This window comes from Microtus ochrogaster, chromosome 21 (genome assembly GCF_000317375.1).
Source record: "Microtus ochrogaster isolate Prairie Vole_2 chromosome 21, MicOch1.0, whole genome shotgun sequence".
In the NCBI taxonomy this organism is placed as follows: domain Eukaryota; kingdom Metazoa; phylum Chordata; class Mammalia; order Rodentia; family Cricetidae; genus Microtus; species Microtus ochrogaster.
The window spans coordinates 8,656,247-8,673,323 of record NC_022022.1 but is presented as its reverse complement, the minus strand read 5'-3'; the positions used below and the strand labels follow the sequence as shown (position 1 = coordinate 8,673,323).

Below are 17,077 nucleotides of genomic sequence, written 5' to 3'. Positions count from 1 at the left end.
GAGAGAGAGAGAGAGAGAGAGAGAGAGAGAGAGAGAGAGAGAGAGGTGTGATCAACATTAGAGTGTTAATGATCAATCCATATTCGGTTTCATCTCTCCCAATGCTGTCCTTCCCACATCCTGTGTAGCATTTGGTTATCGTGATTTTGTATGCTTTAATCTGGCACAGTGCTCCCCTCTCTGATTTTGACATTGCCTTTGAAGGCACACACAGCCTATTTGCAGAGCGCTCCTCTTTGAGGGCCTGTATGGCTTTGGGAACATCAGAGCGTACCCCTCTGCTGCAGTCCACTCTCATGACCCTTCTTTTGCTTTCTTTGCATGAGGGGTCTAGTGAAGAGTTCAGAGGTCACAGTCAGTGCTCCCTGCCTCCACCCTTCCTCAGTCTTATATGAAGTGCCTTCCACCCATTTCATATGAGTTGTCCCTGTTGAGGGTCACTAGTGACCTCCAAAATTTGCCACATGCAATGAATATTAATTTTCCTGTGTTATGCTTCCATATTTTCCTCCACTAAGTCTAAAATCTGTATTTTTAGTTCCACTGTCTTCCAAACTTCCAACCTGGATATCCAGATCCCTCGAGCCATCTAAACCTAAGCAGGCAGGCACTCATCTGTCTGCGTTCATCCTGTGCGTTCAGACACCAAAGTGAATGCTACAAGTATAATTACACCCTCCAGGATAAAAATGCCAGTCTGAAATGTTTGCGTCCTGCTGCCTCAGGACAGACATTTGCATTATCTGTATGGATGGTGCTTGTTTATCTAGCCATACAGCCAGAAACTAAACTCCTTCCTGTCCCTCTTCCCATGCCCAGGCCTTCAGTTATATTTTCTAAACTGCTAACCATCCTTTCTTTCCCACCCCCACCACCCGCTCCCTATGCAGCTCACTGGTTCCTGTCCTCTGCATTGCCAGCAGAGGGCTCTTTTAACTGATGTCTGTTGAGACACGGCACACCTTCAATGGCTCGCTTCCTGTACGTTTACTCTCAGTGTCTTGGTGTGATGGGGATAACTGAGGACCTGGCCTAGAGCTTTTGAGCTTTTGCTACCAGCAGACTTGCCTGGAGAGTATGCTCTTTAACTGAACATAACGTGTTCTGAAGCTCAGCTACAGTTTGCCCCTGTTCTCATTCCCTGGGATGCTGTGCCTATGCCACCATGTCATCTAGCAAACCCCAGGTCATCCTGCATGCCACACATTAAGAGTTAACTCCAATGGAGCTTTCCTTGACTGACCTACACAGATTGCCTTTCGTACCCTGGACACATTGCCAACTTGTACCACTTCCTCTGTCTTACTATTTTTATTATTATTATTGGATGTTCATATCTTTGTTTTCTCCTACAGAGGAAAAAAAAACTACACCCTTTTTTGTCACTTCCCATAGGACATGGTGTATGTATATATAAATTCATATTTAGTGGGCACTTGAATGAGGCCTGGTTATGGTATGGATTAGCTAAGAAATTAGACACTGCACTTAAACACACACACACTTGTCAGGATCTTGACCTTTGAGGCCCTTCTGACCTTTTCAAAACAGAGTTTGAGTGAAAGCCGGGCCTCTACATTTTAGATAGAAATGCAGAGACCCTCACTTCAGAAAGAAAGTTAGTCTGAGGCGCATCGCTTTAAATGGACACACTTGAAGGTGCGTGGATTCTCTGCTCTCACCAAGTGCCAGGAAATCATCTCCTTTACAGCTAAAGGAGAGAGAACTCCGAATGTGTGCGTGGGTTCGCCGCTTGGACTCACGTCTGTTATCATCTGTTCTTAGGTTCGTCTGTGAGGACACAGTGGAAGAGAAGATCTTACAGCTCCAAGAAAAAAAGAAAGATTTGGCCAAACAAGTCCTGTCGGGGTCTGGAGCATCCGTCACCAAGCTCACGCTGGCTGACCTCAAGATCCTCTTTGGCATCTAGCTCCCTCTGCTGGTGCTGGTGTGCATTAGGCTCTGGGGTGGTGCTTTTTCATGTTTTTCATGATCCTGGAGCCTTAGATCGCATTTTACCTAAACTGAGGCATATTCCTATGCCAGTGATCGAGGGGAGGCCACCATGTTAAGCTGGTTAGTCCATCATTTTTATCACTCTGCTTGTTTAACGTGTGCTATAGAAACCAGTTGGTTATTTCAGATTTGAGCCTAGCATGTTGGCGCATGCCTATGATCCCAGCCCTTGTGAAGCAAGCGGATGGAGAGTTCCAGGCCAGCCTGAGTTAGAGACTCTCAAAACAAAGCACAGAAGTGCTGTGGAAGCCAGTCCTAGTCAATAATAGTTCCAGCACTCAAGAGGCTGTGGCAGGATTGTGAGTTCGAGGCCAGTCTATGCTACAGGGTAAATTCCAGGCCTACCTGGGCTACAGAATGAGACCAAGTCTTTAAAAAACCAAAGCAAACCAATGAAAGCTTTGGCGTTAGATGGTCTGGGAGAACTGTACAAATGCGTTGGTAAAGCTCAACAAGTCATCACAGGCCTGGTGACAAGTGTTTATAATCCCAGCACTTCGGAGGCAAAGGCAAGCGGCTCTTGGGTCTGAGGTGCTTTGGCAGCCTTAATTACATGGTGAGACCCTGTCTGTCAAACAGCCCCAGAGCCCTGTGTTGCCACCTCAGCTGATAGGAGACCTGATCTTAATCACCTTCCCTATGTAGGCTCTGTGCTGTTTTCTTGCTGGCAGGCTGCTCCTCTTAAGGCCTCTCTGTGAGCAGGAAAGAGGGAAGAGCCTGCAGCCAGTCATCTCTGGCTGGATGAATCCAGGCAGCTCCTCGGGCTTGGGGTCAGGATATTTTGCACAAAAACAGATGCTGAGTATTTATCATGTATCATCTAGCCTCTGTCATTTAGCCTGTGTGTCATTGTTTCATTTAGGAGTCTATCAACATCAGTGTGACTGTCACTCAGGGTCATCGCTGAATCATTTAGTATTTGTTCCCGTTGGTATCAGGATTTCTATCATGTAGTATTTGTATTATTTAATGTTGATATCAACTTTTGTTACCGCTAGCATTTACTATTGTATTATTTGGTTTATACCATTCTACCACATTGTATGATCATGGGTATCATCTAATAAATGTGTTCAACAATGTCACAGAGGTAATGCTGTGTCCCCAAGCCATCTTTTCCTCGGAGCATCCAGAGACTGCCTGCTGCAGGTGGGAGCCACATTACTGAGTAGTAGTGGGGGAGCGTTAAGAGAAGTAATATAAGGAAATAGGCTAGCCTGTGCAACTTTCTAAATGGCTCTTGTTTCTGCAACCTGCTGGAAATGGGAACTGAAGGGAAGATGCCAGAGGAAAGAGGGAGAAAGAGAGGGAGGGAGGGAGGGAGGGATAGACAGCATCCTTGACGCAAACTGACACTGTCCCTCCCCTAGCAGCCATCAGTTGCCGAAAGCTCTTAGCTATGGGATGGGAATTTATAAAGCCCTCCTCCATCCATGCTCAGATTTGCTTGATCTTATGCATAAGCCACAGCTACTGTGAGTTCATGTGTGTGGTGGCCTGTCATGTCCAGAAAGAATAGTTTCTGAACTTAATTTGGGCCATAGATCATTCTGTCAGACTTGGGTGAAGGCCCGAGCCCTATGCTCACCAGTCAGTGTGGCAGGAGATGCGGCCCCTTGTAAAAGTAGGTAGCAACGATGTACGCTGGTGGGAAGAAATCAACTCTGGAACTTCCACTGCGCTCGAATTCTGCTCTCACCGTAGCTGGATGCAGAGCTAGTTAATAGGAGGTTTTAAAAATTTATGTTTTGCTCCCTCATTTGTAAGGTGGACCTTGTTTTCATAACGTAATGGCGACAATGAGATTCCTAATAAATGAAATGAAGGCAATAAAATTACCCTTTTGAAGTCACAGGATCAAAGTATGATAGAGACGCCTGAGAAGGAGTGGCCCTCAGCAAGCGTGTCCACATCTGACGGTCATTAACTGACCGATCTCCATGGGTTAGTTCCAGGTCCCTTGGACATACAGCCTTTTGTCTGTATGGTGTATGAATTAGCATAGCTCATATACTACCCTGGGGACACTTGGTTTGCCAAGCAGATCAGTGATGTCCACCTGTGGGGTGGACACTGAGTGCCCACTTCAAACACCGCTGAGACAGAGTCCTAGCCTTCAAACTTCCGAGTCTTTATTTGGAGAATACAGAGATTCAAAGCCCATCGGCAAATGCCTCTAAGTAGACCTTTCCTGGTATCTGAGAGACTTCCCTTCATTTTTCCTGTTCTGATGGCAAGCCAGCAAAGTTTCCGAATTGCCTGAGGTAGGTAAGTGTTCCTACCAAAGTGAGATGCTAGTGATGTCTGTGGGTGCAGGAAATGTGGAACCACCTGATGGAACGGGGTTCGCCAATGGTGTTCTTAAATCCTAGTTAATGCTGTAAGTGGCCTTCTGGTGTCCACCTCAGCTATAGGTTCATTTACTTTGTTGTTCTGTGATCTGGGGGACTGAATCTAGGGGGCCTAGCTACTGAGAACTCTATTGCTAGGCTACTTTCCTAGCCCCTGTTTTATTTCTTTTTAAATGTTTATATTTTGGGCACTGACAGTCAAGTCCAGGCTTCAAGCATACTAGGCAAGCACTGTTATCACTGGGCTGTGCCTCCGTCTGTATGTTCATTTTAGTTCATATGAATCAAGCTATTACTGTTTCATATTTTTTTTTTTTTAGATAAGGTCTCTTTTAACCCAGGCTGATCTTGAACTTGTAACCCTCCTGCCTCAGCCATCTGAGTACTAGATTCTTTAATTAGTCACTATGAGTGGCTCACTAACCAATTTCTTGGTAAGATGGTGCCTTTGCACCCTAATCAAGGGCATCACCTCACATTGTAGTGACAAGTTGAGGTGCCGTGCTAAGCCCTGCCAGGCTCAACCAAGCCTGTGCAGGAACCTCCACTTCCAGTTTTCTTTTCATATGTGCCGGCCCACTTCGGAGCTGGCCGTGAACAGTCGGAGGTAAAAACCCTTTCCACATCCTGAAGTGCCAGACAGAACCCATGGCAGCGCTCCCGGACGGTGCTAGAAGCACTAGCATACAGAACATGGGTGCAGCCACGGAACCTGGGCGGAAAGGATTGAAGACAGTACGTCCATGGTTGTTCCCTCCCGATGGCAGGCATGTTGCATTTCCGTTCCGTCCCTCACAGTTGTGGGCTCCGTGGTACATTGTTCCTAATTAGCCCTAATTCCATTTTTACTGATGAGAACACTTGAATATGGATTATATGCCTAAGAATTCAGATTGCCTGGTACTTCTTTGTGCTTGCAGATCGGCTTTCTTTGTCTTCCTGTATCTTTCTAGGGCTTGAAGCTGTGCGCTGCTTAGTTTGCCAGCTTGATAGAAACCAGGGCCATCTTGGAAAACCGCTTCCATCAGATTGGCCTGGAGGGCCTTTTCTTGACTAATGATTTCTGCGGGTGGTGCCGCCTGAGTTTGCGGTCCTGGGTTCTAGAAGAAGCAAGTTCAGCAAGCCCTGGAGAGCAAGCGAGGAAGCAGCGCTCGTCCATGGCCTCGGATTCAGTACCTGCCCTGCCCTTCCTCAGTGGTAGCTGGCCAAACAGTCTCAACAGTTTTCACCAATGCAGTGTTCTCAAACATCAAATTACAAGGTGTTTCCTTCATGGAGGTTTATGTTTGACTTTTCTCTTAAATGTCGATCAAAAAGAGCTGCAACACACCACAGCTGAGTGACATTCTAGGCCCTGTCAAACTCCAAGACTCCTCTTGATATGCAATTGGGAACAGCAATAGGCAGAATGCTACCTTTATGGGGTGTGACCCCTTTCTTTAGCGATCATGTGGGGTAGTATTTTTGTTTTCTTTATTCAGGGTCTTGCTGTACACCCTGCAACCCAGGCTGCCTCTGTTTCCCAAGTGCCAGGAGCATAGGCATATACCACCATCTCTTCCTCTAATGCTTCATTGTGGCCACTTAGACACAATGGTATTTCCTCCTGAGTATCCGGTACAGAGAAATGGCTCCAAGGTGAAGCCAGATTCTCCTACACCAAGAGGGTAATCATGGGAGTACAGATGGACATGTGTAAGAAAGAAAGGATACTGAGGCAGTTTGAATGTAATTACCCCCCCTACCCAGTTCATAATGAGTGGCACTATGGGGAGGTGTGGCCTTATCAAAGGAAGTGTGTCACCGAGGGGACGGGCTTTGAGGTTCCTTCGCTCAGGCTTCGCTCAGTGTAACACGGAGATCACTCTCTGCAGTTTGTAAGCTGTAGGATTCTCAGCTACTTCTCCAGCACCACATTGGCCTGGAAGCCACCGTGCCCCACCATGATAATGGGCTGAAGCTCTGAAACGGTAAGCCACCCCAATGAAATGTTTGCTTTATGAGAGTTGCCATGGTCATGGTGTCTCTTCACAGCAATAGAAAGTCCAAATGAGGCAGATGGGAAATGCTTCTGTTGCACAATTACTCGTACATTAATTGAAATATATATCAAGCACCTACTTTGTGCAAGGCTTTACTGAGTACTTCATTTGTAAAAGGAAGCCAAGTCAAACAGGAGCCTACTTCCCTGAGGCTAAGCATCCGGTAGGGGAGATGAGGTGTTAAGAAGGTCTTGTCACCTGGTGTCAAGAGCTGTGGTAGAGGACCTTGTAGCTGGAAGGGATCATCAGAGAAACTGACCTGTGAGACTTTGAGGAAGTGACGAATGCCTTCTCAGTATGTAGGAACTGGCACACAGTGGGACTCCTCTTCCTCTGAGCTAATTTGACATACTCTTCATCCAGCCACTCCTGACGCAGGGATACATCCCCTGGTGTCATGTTGAACAGTGGGTGCAGGGAGGTTATAGGATGGTGGGCTGGCGCATATATGGGTGTTTATTTTCCAAGACGACAGTATCCCAGAGGACGGCCTTTGCCCTCAGCTCTAACAGCAGCTGCATCACTGATATCATAGAGCTGCGTCTTGATGTTTCAGCATAGTTCAAAGCTCTGAAGCACACTGTACCGTAGGGCAGTCCCTAGAGCCTCCGCTTCCTCTCTCCTTGCCAAGGAGTTTGGGCCTTTTCAGACCGCTCTGACTGTCCATGGATCTTTCGGTTGTCTGAGTAGTTGGATTCCATCGAGCTAGTGTACAAGCCAAGCCAAGGAAGAGGCGCCCTCCTGCCACCCCTGGAGCTTTCAATATTGTTAACAGAATTGTTGCCAGCAATACTGCTGAGTGACCTAGGTATTGGCCAGGGCCTAGATGGGCCCCTGGGATCAAAATTTCCTCTAGTGATGCAGCTTCACCACAGAAGGTAGTCCGGTTGTTGCAGCCTCGCCAAGGGAGGCTAGGGAGCTTTGCTACAACATTCTGCGCTGCCTCAGAGGCACCTGGGAAAGATGATGTAATCCGAGAGCCTTCATGGCCCAAGACTCCCTAGACGTCTGAGGTAATAATTGGAAAATTCAAGGCTGGTCCCTTGGGTGCACAGAATTTATCCAGCAAGTTTGATAGAAGGTTAAGACATTTTCCCAAGTGGTATATGGTTAAGTCATGAAAACATACTAAGTAGAGCCAAGCGGAAAATTCTACAGGTTTTTGTTGTTATTCATTCGATACACTATTGTCTCTACTTTGAGCCAATATCTGCCCCGCATGGGAATAGTACAGTTACTAAGTCAAGTCCCTGCCCTCAGGGAGCTCAAAGTCTCCAGGAGGTATATTATACATGGCAGACAGTGATGAAGCTGTGCAGGGTGAGGTCTTCTCCTGGGTAGGGTGCTGCTGTTTTATACAGGGCAGGTGGCGAGCTCACTAATAGGATGGAGCTGACGCTAGAGTAGAGCGGAAACTTGGAGAAATCAGAGTGAATCATGAAGGTTTGCATCTTTAAGAAGGGCACGTCAGACAGGACCAGTGACTATAAGAGCTCCAAGATAAGACTCCCTGAGTCTGAGGAACACCTGCCAGGGTCACCATGGCTGGACAGGGGACAGCAGGTGCTGACCAGAAAGAGAGCATGGATCAGACCATGATGGTCATACATGGTAACGGGAATGAAGCATTGTATGCTGGCTTTGTTCTGAGTAAGATGGGAGGCTACTGGAGGGTACTGAGCGCAATGACGGGACATTTTGAGAGGCTCTCTCCTGGGGGACATAGTGGAAGGGGGAAAGGCAGAAGCCGGGTGGTTAGAAGACAATGACAAACCTTTTAGTTGGGAAACCTTGGTATCTCAGACCCGGACAGCAGCAGTGGACTTAGAGAGCAGTGGGTGCGTTAAGGAAAGCTGGTGGCCGTTCCCGTGGCTTGGATGAGGTGTGTGCACACATGATGTTTCCAGGGCTCCCAACCTAAGGACAGAGTGGTGCATTTGAAGTGCAGGGGAGGACTACAGTTTGGTGATGGCAGGCAGCAGGAAGTGACAACTAGACACTGGGAGTCATTTAAATGTGATGCTTACTGTACACACAAGGGGAGACGTGATGTGAGCCATTGGACACAGATATCTAGAGAGCAGACCTGGGGCACCGAGGGGTCCCTGTGTATGAATGGTATCTGAGTGACGGAATGAGGTCTTGGGAACAGGAAGGAAACAGAAGAACTGCTCTTCAGCTCTCCTGGGGTACAGAGGACAGGGAAAGGCAAGGATGAGCAGTGGAGACAGGAAAGGAAGCCGAGCAGCATGCAGGAGTGATGCCTCATCAGACGTGAAGAGGACACTTCCGGGAGGCGTCCCATGTTCCATTTGCTGTGGAAAGCTGTCCTAGGCACTCAACAGTCTGACCTGTAACCACACTAGATGCTACTAGGCCCTGAATCCCCGAGATTCTGTCAGGCATTCCTCAGGGAGTAATAGTGCGGCAAATTCAGTATCTCAAAGTAGCGGTGGTTCCGCTCAAGAGACATAAAGCGTGAAGAACAATCAACAACCTTGAAGGTGATGGGCGGCCATGTTTTCTGGGAAAATCAGATTTGGCTTACAGAAAGGGGCTAAAGGAAGAAACTTAGTATCTTCATGTCTGTAACGACAGTGTAGCAGGTCCAAGAAGAAAATGTATTGTGTGGTGACCTCACAGCTGTCAACTAAACATGTCACCTCCTTTGCATTACCCAAGTGACCACTCCAATGAGTCACCACTTCCTAAGAAATCTTTCGGTAATTATATTTCATATGTGCTGAGTTTACTGCTGTAAAAGAAGCCAAGGACCCCAGAACACACAAAGTGTATGCATGGAAGACCTTGGCGGTGCTGAGACCATGCTAAGTCTTTTTCCCAGAATTCTTAGCTGCTAGGGTGGACCTGCAGAGTCAGTGCTTTCGGCTGGATATAGAGACACAGCAGAAACTCTCCACTGTCAGAGCTGTGAGGACGGAGGACTCTCCAGCATCTGGTGTAAGAAGAACTCAACAGATGGGTGAGATCTTTCCACACCATCCCTCCTTATCTACAGATGAGTCATTACACAGATTAGCACCCAGGCTCTTAGCTAAATAACAAAACGATGTTATAATTGTCACAAACCATGGAAAACCATGGAAAAAAACCACTGAACGGATACTAACAAGGGACAAAGGGTTTTCATTCCCTGCGAGAAGCACTTAAATTCTAGCTCAGGGATAAACCGAAGAGGTTGTAATACAATGGAAGGTAAGGAGAGAACATCCTCCCTGCTCCGGGACCCTTATGTTCCCACCTTGATCCCTGTATGAAACAGAAAGGAGCCTCCTGTGGAGCAGATCATCAGCCTGCCTTGAAGAGCAGTGTAGTGGTGGCCCACACTCAGCCACACAGAATGGACGAGAAGCTCACATACTCAAAAAAACCAATTAGCTCTTAGGTTAGAGAAAGCACTTTGTCTTTAATTCTGTCAGTCTCTTTGGAACTACTCAAGCTCTTCGGTCCTCCGCACATCTGAGTAATGCTGGCTTCGGGTTTGCCGAGCTGAACTTGTACCCAGTATGCCGTCAGAGGGCCACGGTCCTAAGCAGACTCCTCGGTGCGCTCTGCCCACCTGGGTATGTGCACTCAGACTTCTCCATGAACTTCCCACAGCAAGACCAGTGCGGACGACCTGGGTGTCCTTTGTGTCCATGGCCACAGCCGAGGTACCCACCTGCATGATACAAAGGGAGGGAAACACCTGAAAGTAGAGCCCAGCTCTTGCTACCCAGGTGAAACCTGGCAGTGCTCAGACTTAAGCAGTGAATAGTTCTCCGAAGGAACTACCTGTTTCGTCCACTGGAGCCGGAACTATCGAGGCATCGTGGCTGGCCAGGCTCTCAGAACTGTCCAATGTGCAGCCTGAAGATGATCTAGCTCGCATTTGAACTGTTAAATGAGCTATTTGGGTCTTACCTACATGTAGTGAGTGACATGAAGGGTAGATCAGTGCAAAAGAAGACAGATCCTGGATTGATTGCCTAGGAGGGCACAGAAGCCCATTTTGTGGGTCACTGTTAAAGATATGGTGTAACTTTATTATTTTATGTATGTGAGTGTTTTGCCTGTGTGAATGTCTGTGTAATGTGTGCCTGGTACCCAGAAGCCAGAAGAAGGCATCAAATCACTTGGATTGGATGTAATAAACAGTTGTGAGCCCCCGTATGAGCACTAGGAATTGACCTTGGGTCTTCTGGAAGAGTAGCCATTACCCACAAGATTGTCTCACCCCGGCTCCAGGAGAAAATAACTTTTTTTTTGTTTGTTTGTTTGTTTTTCGAGACAGGGTTTCTCTGTAGCTTTGGGGCCTGTCCTGGCACTAGCTCTTGTAGACCAGGCTGGCCTCGAACTCACAGAGATCCGCCTGCCTCTGCCTCCCAAGTGCTGGGATTAAAGGCATGCGCCACCACCGCCCGGATTAGAAAATAACTTTTTAAAAAATATTTGGATCTCTTGCCTGGAGATCCTGACTCCCCGAGAGTCAGAAGCTGCTTAATCATCCCTTCCCCTAACCCTCCCCATTTAACGTTTCTTCATGATTTGGGGTTGGTCTGCATTCCACAGTGCTCAGACTGCTAGAACAGGTGCAAACTGAATTGGAGAATCCCACAGAGAAGCGAGAGGCCTGTGGATTGGTCACAAGGCTTGTGTACTGTGAATTGTATCCAGAAAGATGGCAGAACTTTGAACCCTGTCATTTCAATTCAGAGTAAGCAACTTACTGTACAAGCTCCTTGTCCTGCCTCCGCACGTGAGGCTGGACTTCTAGAACACCCTGCCCAGTAGCTGTGAGGCAGAGAAGGGAAGGACCCTTGCAGCTGCACAGGCAAGCAGGCTTACCTGGCATGGTGCCTCCGCAGGCGCAGCGTGCAGTTTTCTGGCCTCCGCTGGAGCAGAAGCTGCAGCAGTGAAACACCCCTGGATGCGGGCGGTGCTTTCTCCTCACAGTCATGGTGAAGGGTGAGCCCTGAAGGGTGCAGGCCAAGAGCAGAGAATGGCACCTCAGGTATCAGCGGGGTGCGCTGAACACCGATCGGTGCATGACAAGCAGGCTCTGAGTCACAGGATGGACAAGGATGCAGGACAGAAAGGTATCTGGCGAGGGACTTCTCGGCTGGATGGGACAATCCAAGTGCAGTGAGACTTGACTCGGATGTGTGTCGCCTTCTGCCATGCAGCAGAGTCACGACATTACACCAGGGCACTGACTGCATCTCCTAAGCCTCTGGGCACTGAAGACAGTTCCATAGCCTCATTTTCAGTGACATCTTAATTAGCTCAGGTCTGGCTCAAGCTGGATGGGTTCTGCCTCCCTCGAGCCCCGAGTGAAGTGGGAGTGGAACCCTCCCCCCGCCACACAGCCGTCCTGACTCAGGCTTTTGTGTGACTGACTGCAGTCTTGAGGCGTCTCGTGGGTAGTTACTTGGCTGCCACAGCCACAAGCTAGGACACGCGCAGCGCTTTCTGCAGCTTCTCAGCTACGTGTCTCCCAGCGCTAGCCCCTTCCTTCCCACCTCTAGACCCTGGACAGCACAAATCTGTCTGTCCAGCCTTGTATTGGTGGACTGTAAGGGTACATGGAGAAGACAGAAAGGTTTAGGGTGTGTGACTAATGAGTCTCAAGTTAGGAACTATCCGCTTTTTCTTCAAGGATAACTTGAATTTTAATTTCTCTCTTATGTTAAACTTATTAAGTGTTGTAATTTTCCTGTACCCATGTGAGAGCCACATCATCTGTGGAAGCCTGGTATCCTAGGAGACTTCCCAATGTCAAGGTCGCCCTCTTCTGAGGGAAGATCCATAGCCCGAACCTATGAAATTATGAGCCAAAATAAACCTTTCTTTTTGCTAAGTTTATAGCTCTGGTATTTTGTCACAGTAATGGGAGGCTAGAAAACATGATTTTTCTAAAAATGAACCTGGTGGCAAATGTGACTGGCACATCCTGTAATTCCTGAAGAGTGAGAGGATCGAGAGTTCAAGGCCAGCCTGGCCACACAGGGAATTGTAGACCAGCCTACAGATTACACAATATTCTGTCCCCCATCTCTACAACGACAAAATGAAACAAAACAAGCCGGAGTTTAAGGAATAGGCTCAAATTCCCATTTTGGATATAGAACTACTGACTATCGGGGCAAGACTGGTCTGTCTGAGTAGGCTTTGGAGAAAATTGAAGTGAAGTACACAAAAACATCCAGCCCATTCCCGACATGATTAGATCAACAGTACTGGCACTGAATGTCATCCTACTGCACAGGTCACATGGTTAACGTGGCCACAGTAATGCCGATGGCCATCACCACTGCTTTCTGGCTGAGGGAACAATTGCTCCAATATCAGCAGAGATTTGAAAACTTCCTAAACCAAGAAGTGTTATACCTACTTGTGGGGGGATTGGAGTCACGGTACGGCACGCATGTTCTGTGTACTGATGGTTAGGCAGATAATGACTGGGCAGACAACAGGAGGAGCCGTAACCCTGCCTACTGTGGCCCACTCACAGTGTGGAAAGGTTGAAAACTATTGAGTGTGTGTGTGTGTGTCTGCTACGGGATTCCCCTGTGGTCAAGACATCTTCTCTGGAATAAGACTCCCCACAGACTAACCAGGAGAATGAAGTGCAGAGTACTGCCAGCGGGCGGAACAGCGGGTGGGGGTAGGGCCATGAGCACCCTCGACTACAGAGTAGAGCAAGGGACAGTTTATGTCATCCCCGACGCAGCTGGTCCTGTGAGAAACCTATGACAGCTCCTGGGCTGACAGCCAGCATGGGGCCTTCCTCACCTGCACGTGCTGCTCTCTGATGCAGACCCACACGGTATAGACTCCAGGTTCCTTGGGAGTGAAGGAAACATTGTATGATCCATCCTTGTTGTCCTGGACCACCGTTCTGACGGGGCTGAAGGAAATAAGAGTTCAAAGGGCCGTCCCCTCTCACGAGGCTGCTCCAGATGTCCCCACCTGAAGCTGGACTTCTGTGGCATTACATTTCCTACACCGAATATAAACTGTAAATGTCCCTCAAGGTGCAGGTAAGCAGCGTCACTTCCACCCTGGCCCGACATCCTGAGAACCTACAGAGTGCTCCTGTCTTGTTTTTGCGGGTCTCTGTTGTACTCCCTGACTTGTGGCCCTTCTCCCTACATCAATTACAGAGGGAAAAATATAAACACAATCCTAGGTCAACTTAATGTGAAAATACTAGGTTTAAGAAAGGGTACAGGGTCTCAGTGGTTAAGAGCACTGGCTGCTCTTCCAGAGGTCCTGAGTTCAATTCCCAGCAACCACATGGTAGCTCACAACTATCTGGATGTAATAAGATTTGGTGCCCTCTTCTGGCCTGCAGGCATATATGCAGAATACTAAGAATACTATATACATAATAAATAAATCTTTTTTAAAAAAAGGTACAATTCTGTTACACATCAAAAAAATTTTTTGTCCATTTCAAAGTGTGGAATGAGGACAGTCTGGGGGCAGTGGGCAGCTATGTTGAGAGAGAAAACTGAGCTAAGCCATAAAACCTACAAAGGGGACACATTTGGCTAATCATTTTCTTTTTTTTTAATATTTATTTATTTATTTATTATGCATACAATATTCTGTCTCTGTGTATGTCTGCTGGCCAGAAGAGGGCACCAGACCTCATTACAGATGGTTGTAAGCCACCATGTGGTTGCCGGGAATTGAACTCAGGACCTTTGGAAGAGCAGGCAATGCTCTTAACCACTGAGCCATCTCTCCAGCCCCTGGCTAATCATTTTCTCATGGCATTACGAAATCATATGATGAAGGAGTCCAGTTACATCTACAGTAACTCAAAGGCCCTGCTTTTTTCCTCACTGCCTACTACACATGGTAAGTTTAACACACACCTGTCTTTCTTATCTTTGGGGACGACCGCGACCTGGACGTTGTCTCCTCCCCGGCCCATGCTCTCTCCCGTGGCATCCTTACAAAGCAGGGTAAAAGATGCTGTCTGCTTCTCTCGAGCTCTGTGGAGATCTGCAAAAGACAAGCAGTGCTCACAGCTCAGGCAAACGGAGGCGCCATTGCCCCCAGTCAGACAACAAAGCTTGTGCTTCCTAGTAACTAGCCTGTTCCCTCCGGCCTTCTAGGCCATACTGATGGGCACCCTCCTGGAGGCCTGGGTACGTGCTTTGTGCAGCTGCTCTTGAGTCACACGGGAGTCTTCATCTTAACCCTATCCCTAAGGAAACTGTGAATATTTAGGATTAATCTAGGAATCCAAAGAAAGCCTTTAGACCTGTAGACCGGTATCCTCAAAACTACCTTCTGCAAGCCCCAGGTCCTACTAGAAGAGGAAGAGGATGCTGCAGTCTAGCTTGCTGCTTCCCTGCTGTGCAAGCCCCTGCAACTCAGAAACTACTGCCAAGGCATCGGGGGCCACCCACTGGCTACGGTCTGAAGGCCAGCATGCAGAGGAAACCAGGTTTCTCAGTCCCAGGTTGTGAACTACCCGGCATTGTGGAGGGGCCAGTGGAGGGTCTAGGAAACTCGTGAACTTGTATGTGTGCCCTTCTTAGTGGGTCCTTCTGGGAAAGGCCATTCTCAGAGGGATCTGTGACTTCTAAAGAGCTAGAAATTCCTTGCTAAAGTAAAGGCAACTCTTGAATACAAATTTCCTATCAGGATTGATCTGTGGAATATGTCTAAATAACACACTTCTCTTAGGAACAGAACACTGGTAGAAAGGAACCATTTCTAGCTGGGCCTAGTGATGCACCCTCTAAACCCAGCACTCAGAGACAGGTAGATTTCTGTGAGACAGCCTGTTAGTCAGAGCTACCCAGTAATACCCTGTCTCAAACAAACAAAACAAAAGGCCTCAACCTACCAAATTCTTTGACATACCAATGATAAAAAGTTTGTGTGATCTAAAATGGTAAGGAAGAAAGGAAGGCGTGATTCTGTTTTCCTCGTTGCTCTGTGACCCTCAGCATTGCACCCAGGCACCAGGAGCCGCCATGTGTGTCTCTGCCCAGGCAGATTTTGCCTTGGCCTGGTCAGTGCTGTTATCTCCTGTGGGTGTGGTCAGGCTCTACCACCCCAAAGCATAGTCCTTACGGTTCTCGGGAGCTTCTGCTTTTCTGGAATGAAACAGGCTCAAACCTCACCCCAGTACTAACTGCAGCCCACCCAGACCAAGCCAGGGGGAAGAGCAAGGCAGGGAACTGCTGCCATTCAAATGAGTGTGCCTCTCCTCTTGGTCACTGGTCAGACACAGAGTGCTCCTAGCACAACAAGCCTCATTCTTTTTCCTTTATGACACATAGTTTCGTATAGCCCAGGCAGGCTACAAACTGGCTATGCATCCAAAGATGTCCTCAACCTTCTGATGCTCCTGCCTCCACCTGCTGAGACATGGGATTTGAGGGACGTGTAGTCACAGTTTTATGCGGTGCTGGTGATCAAACCCAGGCTGTGTGCCAGGTTTTGCTACACCCCCAGACAGCAAGCCACAGTTCACCAGCCTCTAAGGATCATATCCCTGGGCACTGTCCTCTCAAAGTCAGTGGGCAACGCGTCCCTACCTTCTCCCTGAAGGACACATTTAGCTGGATCAACTTCTTTGGTGTTAATGGCCCCGTAGACTTCATAGCCCCGGCACTGGCCAGCCTTCTCCTGAGGAGAGAAGCAGATCTTATCGTTCACTCCAGGACGGGCGCTGTACTCAACTTTGTTCAGCTTTCGGAGCCGTTCGACCACCACCCCCTTGGTGATGAGGATTTCTAGGTCCGAGCCGCTGGTCAGCAGGTGCTCGGTGAACTCCACCCCGGTCCGCATATCAGCCAGCAGCTGTTCCAGCTGGGCCTTCTGCAACTGCAAAGAGTTTTCCTTCTGGACCCGTATGTCGTCCAGCTGCTTGAGCAGTCTGTCCCGGTGTTCCTCGATGGCTTTGATGTAGCCCTCAGAGAATGTCCGGACGTCGCCTGCCACGGCCTCCACTCGCTCCTGGAGGCCACTGTTCATGCTTTCGATCTGAGCCAGGGCTTCCTCCAGGGCCTCCACACGGGGCTGGGTGCCTCTCAGGAGCTCCCGCACAGAATCTCCATGCTTGTGGATGACGTTGCTGGTGAAGTCATAGGGGTGCTCCCGGTGCTCCCCAACCACACAGTCCCGACACACCGGCTGGTCACAGAGTTCACAGAACAGCCTTAGCTCCTCCGCAGGGTGAGCAGGACACAGGATGGGCTTTCCAACCCGACTGTAGCCTTTCAGGTCTTTCAGGTCCACCACGGTATGATACATCGTCTTCTTCTGCCGCCTGGGAAGAAGCGGGACATGAGGGAATCACTCTAGAGGGAGACAGTGTGGCAAAGAGGTTCTAGGAGTTAAGTAGATTTGAGTCATATCCCTTAGAACGTCTAATATCAAACTATAGGATCCTCTTTGCTTCATTATTTTTTCATCCTGAGCCCCGTGCCTATCTGCGGGCTGTCGTTTAGAACACAAGACATGCATACTTGGACTTAGCTTGGGATAAATATTCAAAAGGTACAATGCTGAGACCACGTTCTGAGAAACTCTCACAAGTTAATTCTGGGGCCTGGAGAGATGGCTCAGAGGTTAAGAGCATTGCCTGCTCTTCCAAAGGTCCTGAGTTCAATTCCCAGCAACCACATGGTGGCTCAC

General features: G+C 48.4%; 2 protein-coding genes across 2 annotated transcripts in view; one reads left to right on the top strand and one right to left on the bottom strand.

Annotated features, from left to right (window-relative positions):
- Ttf2 (transcription termination factor 2) overlaps positions 1 to 3,110 on the top strand; it is a 32,679-nt gene extending 29,569 nt beyond the window's left edge. The window contains exon 23 of the mRNA XM_005357103.3: positions 1,786 to 3,110. Within this exon, the coding sequence (XP_005357160.1) occupies positions 1,786 to 1,930 (145 nt within the window). The 3' untranslated portion in view covers positions 1,931 to 3,110. The remainder of the gene's footprint in view (positions 1 to 1,785) is intronic.
- A 6,718-nt stretch (positions 3,111 to 9,828) lies between these two features.
- The window catches only part of Trim45 (tripartite motif containing 45), a 9,448-nt gene continuing 2,199 nt past the window's right edge, over positions 9,829 to 17,077 (bottom strand). Inside the window, exons 2-6 of the mRNA XM_005357101.2 lie at positions 15,976 to 16,709; positions 14,296 to 14,425; positions 13,205 to 13,319; positions 11,258 to 11,384; positions 9,829 to 10,091 (exon numbers count right to left, since the gene is read on the bottom strand). Coding sequence (XP_005357158.1) covers positions 9,943 to 10,091; positions 11,258 to 11,384; positions 13,205 to 13,319; positions 14,296 to 14,425; positions 15,976 to 16,709 — 1,255 coding nt within the window. The 3' untranslated portion in view covers positions 9,829 to 9,942. The remainder of the gene's footprint in view (positions 10,092 to 11,257; positions 11,385 to 13,204; positions 13,320 to 14,295; positions 14,426 to 15,975; positions 16,710 to 17,077) is intronic.